The sequence below is a fragment of the Carcharodon carcharias genome, chromosome 2, assembly GCF_017639515.1.
Source record: "Carcharodon carcharias isolate sCarCar2 chromosome 2, sCarCar2.pri, whole genome shotgun sequence".
Lineage (NCBI taxonomy): Eukaryota > Metazoa > Chordata > Chondrichthyes > Lamniformes > Lamnidae > Carcharodon > Carcharodon carcharias.
In genome coordinates this window covers 42,831,067-42,844,702 of record NC_054468.1, presented here as the reverse complement: position 1 = coordinate 42,844,702, position 13,636 = coordinate 42,831,067, and the positions used below count along the sequence as shown (strand labels likewise).

Sequence of the window (13,636 nt, the reverse complement as noted above, 5' to 3'; positions counted from 1 at the left end):
ATGTTGCCCTCAGGCGACCGTGACACCCACCTCAGTGCCGAGAGCACCTCTCATGAGGACCCTGAGGGCAGCAACATTGAAGAACTGTCACAACGCTCACCCACACCTCCACCAGCGCAGTGGTGATACCTAGATGTAGAGCAGCCTCACGATCACAATCTGGTGAGCACACCACACAATATGTTCCACAGCAGGTGGAGGCAGGGACATCCTTGGTCGCCAGCACTCAGAGGACTGCTGGAGGCAAGGAATCTGCTGAGTCTGAGTCAGTTGATGAGCCTCAGGACTGGGTCCTCAATCAGATGGTGGAGCAAAGGCAATCACAGGAAGATCGGGAAAGGATGTCCAGTGCTATGCTCAGATTGCAAGGGACAATGGAGGAGAATGTTCACCTTCAGTCTGAGGTAATGCAGACACATTCCGTTCATCGGAGGAGGCATGCAGATCTTCTATCGCCTCTTCAGCCAGATCCTCCCCCGGTGCAGCGCCAGTTTGGGTAGTATGCAGCAAGCTACAATGATGTGTGACACCTTCAGTGGACTGTATTGCAGTGTTCCACCAGATCTGTTGAGGCACCAGAGCCTCATTTTCAGAATGCCTATCATTTGCTCCACTGAAGCCTGGGTCGCTCCATGAGCCTTGTTGTATTATCGCTCTGCTGCAGCTTAAGACTGCCGCATAGGTATCATCAGCTACATTCTCTGTGGGTAGCCCTTGTCCCCGAGGAGACAATCCTGAAGTCTCTGTGGACTCTGGAAGATGTCAGGAATCTGAGACCTGCCAAGGATGTAGGAGTCGCGGACGGTCCCTGGGAATTGTGCACAGACCTGTAGGATGCACTTGTGGTGGTCATGCACCAGCTGAACATTCAGCAAATGGAAGCCCTTGAGGCTGACGTAGTTGACTGCATGTTGCCACAGAGATCTGAGTGCCACATAAGTGCAGTTGATGGCATTGTGCACCTGTGGAAAACCAGCGATCTGCACAAATCCCGGCGCTGTTGCTTCCTGGTTTTCCTGATCCCAATCAAGCCAGGTGCTTCTGCCGCTCTTTTCTTCTTCTCCTTTGCTCCCTGTAAACCATGAGGCACATTGCTAAATCACCAGGCTCCATGATCCTGATGTTCTCCTCCTGCAGGATCAAAGAGAGAGATGATGGTTAGCATATTTGTCCTAAGAACCTCTCTTCGTTAAGTGTGAAGACCCCTTTATGCATGAAGGAGAGTGCTGGCCACAACTTGGATGGCCAATGTGTAGGGCGCTTCAGAGCTGTCCAAAACCCCATCCTCCTCTGCCCCACTCCACTTTACCAATTGGCGGCAGCTTCGGCTACTTACAGCATGCTGTGCTCTCAGCAGGGCTGTGCTGTTAGCTTGAACCATGAGGGATACTGGTCCAAACCTTAATAAAGACATTGCAAAGGGCTGTGAGCACCACCACCAGTGACTGCTCCATGACCATCACTCACAAGGGGATTCTACAATTGTCCAGTCGGCCAATTGTTCTGCTGCTCCCTAAAACACATATTAATTTGCAGTCTGCACCAGAGGGTGAAAAGTTTTGGAACATTTGGTGGCACTTTCATGCTTTTGCAATGCTTGAGTGGGCAGAAAAACTTCAGAGGCCCAACTCCAAGCATGTCAATGGAGCTGCTGCTGAACATTCTCAGCTATGGAAAAATGCTCACTTTTGACAAGCTTTTCCAAGTGCGTGACCGCTTCCCCCAACACCCCTCTGGCATGTGCAGTGCACTTCCATCAGCCTGTGCTGCTTTGCCGCATCCCCTCACCCACCACCCCACCCGCCTCACTCATACTGGAGCCCATGTCCTGGCACCACATTGAAAGCCAGCTGGGAAAAAGTGACTAGTCTGTGGCCCCCCAAATGTGTGGCACCTCTGCTCACGAGTACTGTACAAGGTTGTGTGTACTCACCTCCAAGTTCCCCTCCAAGTTCAGGTTGTCAGTTATACACCTTTTAAAGGCAGTTGTGAAGCACGCCATTCTGTAGACGTGGGCAGTAAATTTGACATTGGGGATGATTCTGGCAAGAAGGGCTTATAATAAGCTGCTAAAGTATTGGAATTAGGTTCCCGACATGCAACGGCTAGAAACGTGGCCCGGCATTGATGAGTGGAGCAGACAATCACAATCTGGTTTCACAATGGCATAAAACCAATTTTTGGCCTTCTTGCCATATTTACTGCTCAAGCCCACCGTTACGTCCACTGCCAACAAGACTGGATGATTCTGCCCTCTGTTTCTTCAATCTGAGCGCAATCTCCCATCCACATACTGCATGGTGTACAACAGAGTCAGAATTTTCTCTGCTTCAGGTGTAGGACTGGCTGCCTCTATCTCTCAGATAGCTGCAGACTGACTTGTGTCCGTGAAGTTCAGTGATACCTTAGGAAACTTGCAATCAACAATGGCTTTCTATTGACTTTTCCACTCTCAAAGCCATCCGCATAGCAAAGTGAGTCTTGTATCCAGGTAGAAATATTAATTAGCTATGCTATAAGACCCTCAACTCCATTTTATCTTGGAATTAAACACATAGTTTTAAGTATAGCCATTTGTAAAACTTGACATTCCTAACATTTCCCTGTGAGACTTGGAGACTAACAGTCCACCCACTGTCAGCACAACTACTCTTACCATTGTCTACAGGTGTGAACATCTTGCATCTTCTTCCCAGCAAGTCAACCATTCCAATAACAACCATGCCACTCTGGCTTGTTGTCCAGCAGAATTCAGAATATGTCACATGACGCCCTTCACTACTCCATTCTACCTTAAAGAGACAATCTCAAAAAATAACAATCTTATAAACTTCATATTCAAAACAATACTAAAGCAAATAATTTTTCAATATTTCTGTCATTTCTTTATTGTTACCTGGTAATGAAATTCAATCCCTGACAAGACAAACTGTTGAGTGGAAGAGAATATTGGCAGGTTGAACACAGTTAAACAGATTTCTGTCTCTTCTTCCAACCATACTGTGGACTCCCCTAAGTTGTTGTTATACTGAAGTTGAGAGTTTGAATCCTGTCCTGCCAAGTCATCTAATGGAATCCAATAAATCTGGTAATTTATGGCACCAGAAATTACCATAAATCTGTCAAATTGTCATAAACTAGTGCAGCAATGGAGGTGGGCAGAAGGTGAGGCTGGCAGGCTAACTAATACAGGGAAGGAAACCTATTAGGCCTATCCAGTCAACATGTGACACCAGACTCACACTGTGGCTTCGATTTTTGCTGAGTCAGGCCAAGTTGGGAGGCCTTTATAAACAGCAAGCAGGACTCCATTCCAGAATTCCCAGCACCATTCCTATTTCCAGCAACTTTCATCAGCATAAACCAGCCCACACACAGCACTCCCAATCTTGTTGGCTCTATCCAAAGAAGCAGATACCTGTTTCTCCAAATGGTCTCATTACAAATGCCTAGTTGAGCTTCAAGAATTACTAATCCATTTAGCTCAACAGGCAATGTTTACACAGCCTGAAAGGGAGTGCCAGCTTTGTTTGATTGTTATCTCTATTACCTGGTAGTAGCCTACTCTTTCTTTAATATGGGTTTTCAATTTCTGTGTGTTTATTTATGCAGATTAGGAGGCTTGAATAAGATAGAAAAGCTTTTCCAAATTGACATTCTGAATGGCTATAGTCGATTGGCACCTAAGAGGTTGATAGATGAGCAGTTTTTTTTCCCAAAGTATTTTTTAAAGACTCTGCTTATATTGTCAGTTTCAAAATCATTTTAAAGACTTGGCAATGGCTCACTGATTCTGTACATAGTGGATACAGGAAGAGTGGGTATGAAAAATGTCAGGGGGCTGGACATGGAAGGGGCAAGAGGGTAATGGAAGGAGGATAGGAGTTATGGGCGGCATGGAGGTGGCATGCGAGATATGAGGGAGCACCGGGGTGGGGGTGTGAGGCCTGGCAGCCATGATTGAAGAAATTGGTCAATATTCCAGTAAACAGAGGTAGGCCTTCTAGCCTGCCAGCCTTACCATCCGCCCACCTCTGTTGCTGCCCCACGTGACGGAGACCCAACTCCATCCCAACCACCTCCCCAAAACTAAAATAGAGCTGTTGGGAGTCTTCTTACCAGGTTTGGGCTTTCAATACTCTGAAATATTCCCAACTCCTGATACCTGTCTCCTTGACAAAAATCTGGACCTGTGTGGTTGACTCTTATTGCCTCATGGAACCTTTGGTGGGTAATAATTACGCCCCAAAAACAAGTAAAATACAAGAGTCCACCATTTTTAAAGAAAAGGAGCTAGCATTGCTGTAGCAGAACCACCACAATCACCTAACACTGTATAGTTAAAAGGAAAGAAGGTGCTCAAGAAGTGAGCAACAGTTTTTGTGGCCACCACTAGTCCACATGAGATAATGGAGGAAAATTCAACACAAAGAGTCCTATTTACAGGAATCAGATACCAGGAGAAGGTCAACACTAAGAACCAAGAAAAGAGGGACTCTGAATACCTGGGAGGAGCTGACAGAATGAAAATAGGCAAATGTGGCAACTTACAAAAAGGGCAGCAAAGCAGACGGAAGCAATTACAAATCTTTAAGCATTTCTTCAATATTCTCTAAAACAAATAGAACAGATTATGAGAAGTAAATTTTAAGACTATGGGCTTGATTTTATGCAGCCCATCGCAGCAGAAACCATGGCAGCCAGGTCCACTTACCCATGAGAGAATCCCCCTAGTCATTCTCCCTGTGGTGGAAAACCTCTTAATCAAGTTGGAGGGCAGAGGGGGCTGATGTGGGATACCTGTCCACTTGTAGAGGGATGTCAGTTAGACTGATTAATGAGCCATTATCCCTGAGCTCCCTGAAATTTACTGGTGGCTTAAGGTTTAAATGGAGGCTCAATGGATCTCCCTCATCCTCGGAATGCCAGCAAAACATGTTGGGTTTGCCAGTGGCCTCCCATGGATTTGGGAGGAGATCCCTTATCATCAAGGCACCCTTGTGTCCAATTGAGCAACCCAGTCGGGCAGGACGGTTGGTCACTGACCACGCCAACCCCTTGTTCTTGCCTTCGACACCACTCTCCTGTAACCACATTCATGCCTTCATTCACCTGTGGCCTGGGGTCCCCTCGCAATCTTGGGCCTCAGCTGGATGCATTGCCATTACTAGCCATCACTCCCGCTGACAACAATGATGAGCTGCCAACCTCTGATTGACTGGCAGTTCTTACTGACAGGACCTCCGCTGATGGACCCTTAATCATGGGGAAAGCACAATGGTGGCCAACTAAGTGCCTGAATCAGGTCTTCCCCACAGAACTGATAGGGGTTCCCTGCCGGTTCTCCAATCGGTGGATATGACCCCTCTCAGACTGAAAAATTCCCGGCCTATGTATATGACAATAACCAAGTAAAAATTAGACAACATGGATTCAGGAGAAAATCTAACCTGAGCAGCTTTGCTGATTTTATTAAACAGTGTTGTGGATGATGTTCTATAAGTGTTAGTGAAAGAATTCAGTGGTCAGTGTCCTCACCTAACTAATGTTTATGAATTGGACTGACAGCCTCACTCAAGTTCCTAGTTCAGATTCAACAACAGCCAGCAGAAAACTGGAATTAAATTCTAGGAGAATCATAAAATAATAAATATCTTTTAAAGAAAAAGGCAAGGAGAACATAATTAATATTTCTATTATTTTATTTGCAGAACATACTGAATTATCCACATTATTCCACAATTACAATTTTCCATTTTTTTTATTATTATGAACTAATTATTATTTTAATGCACCTTGCAACCAATGACTTCTACCCCCTAGAGTTCAAGGACAGTAGGCACATGGGAACACCTGCACCTACAGACCCTCCAAGTCACACAACTTCACGACTTGGAAATACATTGTTGTTCCTTCACTGACACGGAGTCAGAATCCTGGAACTCCTAACCTAACAGTACTGCACAGACTGTAGCCCTTCATGGAGATAGTTCACCTCCATCTTCTCAAGAGCAATTAGGGATGGGTAATAAATGTTGGCCTTGCCAGTAATACCCATATCCCATGGATGATTAAAAAAAAACAAGATTTCAAAGATATCAAATATTAAAGAAATTATTTGTTTCCTTAGCTAATGGGCAAAAAGAGAAAGCAAAATAGGAGTTACTATGATCAAGCATTGATTCCTATACTATTCAGTTTGCTTGTAGAATTAAAAATAATCTGGAATTAAGAATAATAAAGGAAGTTAAAGATTATTTAATACTTGAGCAAATAAAAGTGTCACTAGTAAAACACTGAGAAAGCTCAGAGGCTGGATTGAAGATCCACTGTTGGTCCTGGGATTTGGTGGGCACTGTGCATATGGTTCAAGACAAGCAGCATATGCAATCACATGGGCAATGTAACTCTCTTCATGTATCTTGTGGAACAGATAAGCCATGGGACCTTTAGAAAAAATTGCCACATCTTCCGCTCCATGAGTTTCAGATGACAGTGGAACAGCAGCTTGTTGTCTATAATCCTTACTCTCTGCAAATAACAGAAAATCTCATTAAATGCCTCCTTGGTCTAAACGTGACCCAATCAGTGTAACCTTCTTCAACCACAAGTGTTTGCAAGTGCCCTCCGCTCTTCAACCTTGGCTTCCTTTACACCCCTACTTCGCACCACCCCACTTTCAGCGGCATTATGTTCAGCCATTTCAGCTCTGCTCTCCAGAATGCTCTCCATAAATCCCTCTACCTTGATGTCTCTCTCCTCTGTTTCTAAAACCATTACAAAACTTTTGGTCACCAGTTCTAATCCTTCAATCATACTGCTTGGTATTCAGTTATCAGCACTTATATAAATCCCTTAGGGACATTTTATTATGTCAAAGGCATTATAAAATGAAAGTTGATGTACCTACACCATTTTGCCAAGCTATATTTAGAAGTAATATGATGAAAATATTCAGTCACCACATGAAATACATGCTTCAAGCTTCTTAGAAGAAATTCCATTACTATTTGCTCCATGAGCCAGTCTTTTAGCTGCATTGTGCGAAAGTAACAGATTAATGCTGAATTATAAGATCAAAAGATCATAAGAAATAGAAGCAAGAGTAAGCCATTCAACCCATCGAATCTGCTTTGCCATTTGAGTTTCATACCATAGAATCATAACGTAATGGAAGGCATGCAACTACACAGGACATTTTACTTGTGACTCGCACGGCTGTTGAAGCAAGGAGAATTTCTTTCTACTTTTCTAGGAAACATTCAAGCTCAGGACCAAGAAAGCGGATAACTATGATCAGACAGTAATTAAATCCAAATGCTGCTATCATTGCAGTGACCTGATGAAAATGACTGAATCCTGCTCCAATGTCACTAAGACCCAGCTCAACACCATCCACTGCTGGCAATAATCCCTAGTAATCTCCTCTTTTACAGTTACCTTAGCATGGTTGGACTGGCTACAAAATATTATTTGTGTCACCATTCAAGTCAGTTTGCAACTTACTGGATGTTCACAGATGTAACAAGGTAAGGTCTTGTGCCTGTCAGGGCAACAGTAATCTCTCCACCATAGTCTTTAGAGGGATCTCCCAGCCATCACAGAACATTGGACTTGAACTTCCTTGAAGTGGCAATCAGTGTCGGAATGCCACTCCATACCCAATTACTTCCATCAAATTTTTTTTTATCCTGATTAGGGGGAATGTCGGGCCTGCGGGGGGGAAGGGGGTGGTTGGGGAGAAGTGCCGTGTGGGTGGGGGAAATCCTGTGGGGGTGGATGGTAGTGGGAGACAATCCCATAGTGGGAGGGGGGCTTGTGGGAGACTCCTGGGTGGTCGGGGGGTTGGGGGAATCCCAGGGGTGGGATAGTCGGGGGTGGGGGACGACCCCGGGGTGGGGGGGCGGGGGGGTGGTGGTTGCGGTGGTGGTGGTCAGGGGTTTGGAGGAGTCCCGTGGCAGGGTGGGGTAGTCAGGGGTTGGGGGTGTCCCCTGGGGGGTTGGGGGTGGGACAAATCCGGTGGGGGGTTTGGTCTGGGTTTGTATAATAGTTACACAGAAGTTAGAAGAGGTTTTAATTCTTCTACCTTTTTCTGGGTAACTATTGGTGTAACCCAGTCAGAACCATTGAAATTTGCAATTTAAATCACATTTTCAGATGGTTCCCAGTGCTGAGTAATTGCCCAAGGGAAGGTTGCACTTCTGGGCAATTACAGAGTAAACCCTTACCTGTGAACTTCCGAAGGGGATTCCCCAGTGCATCTTGGGGTACCCCCTCACCCCTGGCAAACCAACACTGGGGAGCTTGGAAGTTATGGCCCATTTTGTCCGACTTGATTCACCAACTAAGTTAGTTCTCACCATCGCCCAAGCACCACTACCACCTTAGTCTCCTCAAGCCTGCTTTGCTATTTAATAAGGTCATGTCTGATCTGATCGTGGCCTTAACTCCTCTTTCCTACCCATCCCCAAAACCATTGACTCACGTGGAGATCAAAATCTGTCTAATTTAGCCGTGAATATATTCAATGACTCAGCCTCCACTGTTCTCTGGGGAAGAAAATTCTGCAGATTACTGGCCTTCTGAGAGAAAAAAATCCTCCCCATCTCTGTCTTAAATAGGAGACCCCTTATTTTTAAACTTTGCCCCAAGTTTTAGATAACCCCATGAGGGAAAACATCCTCTCAGCATCAGAATCTTTTATGTTTCAATAAGATCACCTCTCATTCTCCTGAACTCATTCAATGGGTAGAGGCACAGCCTGCTCAAGCTTTCCTCCTAAGACAACACCTTCATCCGAGGAATCAGCCTAGTGAACCTTCCCTGAACTGCAATGCAAGTATATCCTTCCTGAAGTAAGAAAACGAAAACTGTACACAGGTGCAACCTCACCAATGCTCTGTACAGTTGTAGTGAGCCTTCCCTACTTTTATACTGCATTCGCCTTGGAACAAAGGCCAAAATTCCATTTGCCTTCCTAATTACTTGCTGTACCTGCATACTAACTTTTTGTGATTCATGCAAAAGACACCCAGATCCCTTTGTAAGGCAGCATTCTACAGTCTCTCTCCATTTAAATAATGTTCCGTTTTTCTATTCTTCCCGCTGAAGTGGATAGGCTCACATTTCCCCATATTTCACTCCATCTGCCAAATTTTTGTCCATTCACTTAACCTGCGGTATCCATATCCATTTGCAGACTTTTGCCAGAATTTTGACCTTGATGGGCGGGCAGGCCCCACTGGCTCGGCGGCAGGGTTTGGTGGGGGGGGGGGGAGGGGGGGTGGTGGTGGTGGTGGTGGTAGCCGAACTTTGCAGCCGAAATGGGGCCGGCCGCCATTTTGCATGGGCGGGCCAATTGGGGCCCGCCCAGCGACCTGCTCGACAGGAAGCACTATGTGCTTCCTGTGCGCGGGGGTGGGGGAGGGATTCCCCATCTGTCAAACTGCGCTCTTTCACGCATGTGCACGAGAGTGCACTGCTCCCTGAGACTAAGTGCTGTCTAAGGGAGAGCGCTGAATGTTTAAAAAGCTTTAAAAATAGAGAAAGAAAAACATTATTAACATGTTCCCCTCATGTGACACTGTCACACGAGATGGTTAATAAACATGAGTGAAACTTTAATAAACTTTTAAAAAACTGAGATGAAACCTCATCCCGCCAGTGGATGAGGTTTTATCTTTTTTCAGAAACCCGCTGGGGCTCCTGGCCTGCCCGCCAGCCTTAAGGTTGGACGGGCAGGTCTTTCAATGAGCTTAATGATCCTGTCAATGGCCTCTGTTGGCCATTGACAGGTCGGTGGGCGAACAGCTGATTTCGCTGTCTGCCCACCTTCCTAAAAATTTAAATGGACCGGGAAGAAGTCGGGGGTTCCTCCCGACATCCTCCCGTGTCACTTTCCCGTCGGCGAGTGGGCCCCACCCCCAAATCGCCAATGGGAAAATTCTGGCCTTTGTGTTCTCACAACTTGTTTTCCTATTTTTGTATCCTGAACAAATTTGGTTACAATACACTTGGTCCCTTCATCCAAGTCATTAATATAGATTGTAAATAGTTGTGGACCGAGAACTGATCCCTGCAGCACTCCACTAGTTACAGTTTGCCAACTATTTACCCCAACTCTCTGGAGAAAATTTTACCAGCCCCGGGAAGCAGGGTCACGGTGGAGGGTGGACTGGTAAAATTATGGAAACTCAGGCCGGATTGGCTTCCTGATGTGGTCCTGATGGCAGAATCGGCTTCCGACAGGCTTCCTACCTCAAAGAGGTGGAAATCAAATTTATACATGGAAATAGCCCATTAATGGTAATTTTTACCAGGCTGTCGACATTTTGCCGACAGAGGATCAAACCCCACACTGGGTGGTAAGGCTGGAAACTGAATGCAGGAGACCTCCTAACTGCAGCCCAGGTGGAGAGGGGCATAGTCAGGGAATACAAAGGGGCTTCCCCTCCATCAGTTGAGTTTTATTAAAATTTAATGGTGTAGACATCCGGATTCCTGCCTGCCTCAGCAGCGACCACCACTCCTGGTGGCACTGCTGAGCTGTTGGCCCTCTGATTGGGCTGGCATCTCTGGGGGCACCAGCATAGGAAAACAAACCTGCGACAGCTTAATAATGAACTGCTCCCAGTAAAATCAAGGGGTAAGTGCCACCGGCCATCAGTGGGTGCTGCTGACACACATTTCTGGCTGCTGTCGGAACACCACTCAATTCATAAAATTCTGCTCACTGTTTCCTGATAGTTATCCAATCCTCTATCCAATACCATGAGCTCTCATCTTGTGTAATAACCTTTTATGTGGCGCCTTATCGAATGCCTTTTGGAAATCCAAATACTCTATGGCCTGGATTTTCATCCACAAGTCAAGTGTCAGAGTTGGAAGAATTCTTGGTTCTGCAAACCCAACTTTTAAAAAATGGATGTCTGGACGGCAGATGTTTGTCTGGGTTTGGGGCTAGAATAGGATTTGGAGCAGGTGTCCTAGGAAGTACAGAGGAGGACGCTGGGTGCAGAGGCCGGCTGGGTGGATGGCCTACCTGAGGGCTCTGGTATTGCGTCCAATTCTTTTTTTAAAACAGAATTAAACATGAAACAGCCCTCCAGCCTTCATTCCTCACAGCCCACACACTCCATATACCCCACCCATGCCAACCCATGTCACCTCATGCCTTGACCCACCTCCCCAATCTTTCATGCCATCCATGCCAATCTACACTCCTTTACCCGCTCCACAACCCTTTCTACCCTCCATGTCAACCTACATCCCTGTACCTACCCTCTATGGCTTCTCATATCCTCCATGCCAACCTATGCCACCGTACTGATCCCAAGGCCCTTTATAGCCCTGTTGCCAACTGATGCCAATCCATGCCCCCCACCCACCATCCTTTGCCCTTACACCTACCACACCCACCATGCTAACTCACCCACCATGAGCAGACCTCAGCGATGAGATAAAATGAAGTTCTAAGCATTTATTTCAGACTTCACTAGACTGAAAAAAAACTCTCATTCATAAAAACCCATTTACGACAATTACATTCCTTCTACTACGTAAAGCCTTATAACAACATGAACCACTCCCATCCCCTCCCCCATGAAAATGAGAAGTGTATGTTCCGGGGCGGTACTTGCAGCTTTTGGGCACTTCTGCCATTTTTGCCATGATGGAGAATGTTTGTGGCAAAAATCCAGGCCTACATCTATTGGCTTCCCTTTAGCCACCCTGCTTGTTACATCTTCAAAGAACTCAAAAAAATTGTCAAACATGATTTCCCTTTCACAAAACCATATTGACTTTGCCTGATTGTATTATGATTGTCTAAAAGTCCTGCTACTACTTCCTTAATACTGCCTGCTTTCTGACTCCCTCCTTTCCTGAATAGAGGCTTTACATTTGCAGTTTTCCAATCCACTGGGACCTTTCCTGTCCCTTTCCCCCTTGATAAAATTACTGCCTGTATATTACGTTCAATCACTGTAACTCCTGCTGCTGACTGGAAAGGCATCACTCGGCCTGCGCTGTGACTGCCAGTGCATGCGTAACTGATCCTTACGTCTTTCCATTTGCATGTGCAGGATGTGCTCCCCCTAATGTTGCAGTACTAATAAACACAGACTAGTTATGATCAGCATCAGTATTCTGTGACAGACCATTCTGAAGGTACAGAGATCTACCACAAAATAGAGCTACATAAATTCCAGAAGCTGCAAATCCCTATATCTAAGCCCAGGACATCACCAATGCATTCAGGGAAATTTTCTTTGTTCTAGCTTTTCAAAGGCAAAGCCAAGGGGATCCAATACTGTATGGAAATTCACATTAATTGCTCATAGCAGTCCAATATATAAGTGCCAGACTAAATCCTCCCGAAATGAGGAAAGTTTTTATTCTGAAATTAACATCAAATTTAAACTATTAAACCGAACTAACTCCTGTTGTAGTAATATAAACAGACTTTAATGTGCCTTAATTAACACAGGCAGTTTGGTGGTAAAATGGTATAGCCAATGTAGCATTTAAATACTATAATGCTCATCTTAATCCATAAAGCGCAACAGATGTAAAACTCAGACTTTCTTACTATAGTCAGTTGAGGTTATGTTTGGTCGACTGCCTTTACTGATTGCATAGCCGGGTCCATTTCCATACAAGATACTTGTAAATGGCTTTTTGTCCTTAGCCAATGAAGGTGCCAGTCCTATATTAAATAATTGAAAATATTGTTTATTATTCATTGATTCACAGCTACCTAATCAATACATGCATTCAGTAATTGATGCTAGCCATAGCAATACTGTCAACAAAATGTAACTCAATTTATTTCCTGTGTGTATCAACCACATGTAGAGTTGCCACAATTAGGAAACACTGTAGTTTGGTTCAATTCAATATGTTAACATCAAAAATGTAAAATGTACTGATGAATTAACACTCAACTTTTAAGATCATTTGTTACACATTTAGTTTCAATTTAAAAAAAAATAACCCCAAACAAGCAAAGCACAAAACTGACTGTGGACTAGCAAAGAACTGATCTCGCCCAATTCCTTCTGCAGAGGATTTGTCATTTTAACTTCAAGTTCAGCTTTTAAAATTCAGTCTGGTAGATAAAAGGTCAGTAAAAATTATATTTCATGTGTGTACAATTGGGGGTAATATTCCAAACAGAACTTTTTAAACCAATTTAAAATTAATTCTTACATTTAACTGAGTGTTACAAGACCAATTTGTACTATTCACTTGTCTCCCCAATGGCACATGCACTCTGAGTAGATTTTCCTCCCAGTGACCATTAATGCACAGAATTATAACTTAAATCTAATGTCTAGATATATTGTAAAACAAGCATACTTTTAACACAAGTCTAAATACAATCAGAGGAATAAACCATTTTGTATATCAAATGTAAACAATCGTATGCATAACAATGATGATAATTACTAAATTTGAAAAGTAAATTTTAAGCTTTGAAACTAGATCATAACCTTGGTGTAATGTGATTCTCAAAGCTTCAGTTAAAGTCTCATGATCAGCTCAATCACTCAGATGTGACATTATATAAATTACAGACAACTTGCCAATCTCAATTCTGATTACATCAATTGTTCCTTCATCAATTACATCAATT

General features: G+C 44.3%; 1 protein-coding gene across 1 annotated transcript in view; it reads right to left on the bottom strand.

The window, feature by feature from the left end:
• Positions 1-6,247: 6,247 nt before the first annotated feature.
• The window catches only part of LOC121287275 (intestinal-type alkaline phosphatase-like), a 43,125-nt gene continuing 35,736 nt past the window's right edge, over positions 6,248-13,636 (bottom strand). The window contains exons 9-10 of the mRNA XM_041204996.1: positions 12,590-12,706; positions 6,248-6,531 (exon numbers count right to left, since the gene is read on the bottom strand). Of these exons, the coding sequence (XP_041060930.1) occupies positions 6,248-6,531; positions 12,590-12,706 (401 nt within the window). The remainder of the gene's footprint in view (positions 6,532-12,589; positions 12,707-13,636) is intronic.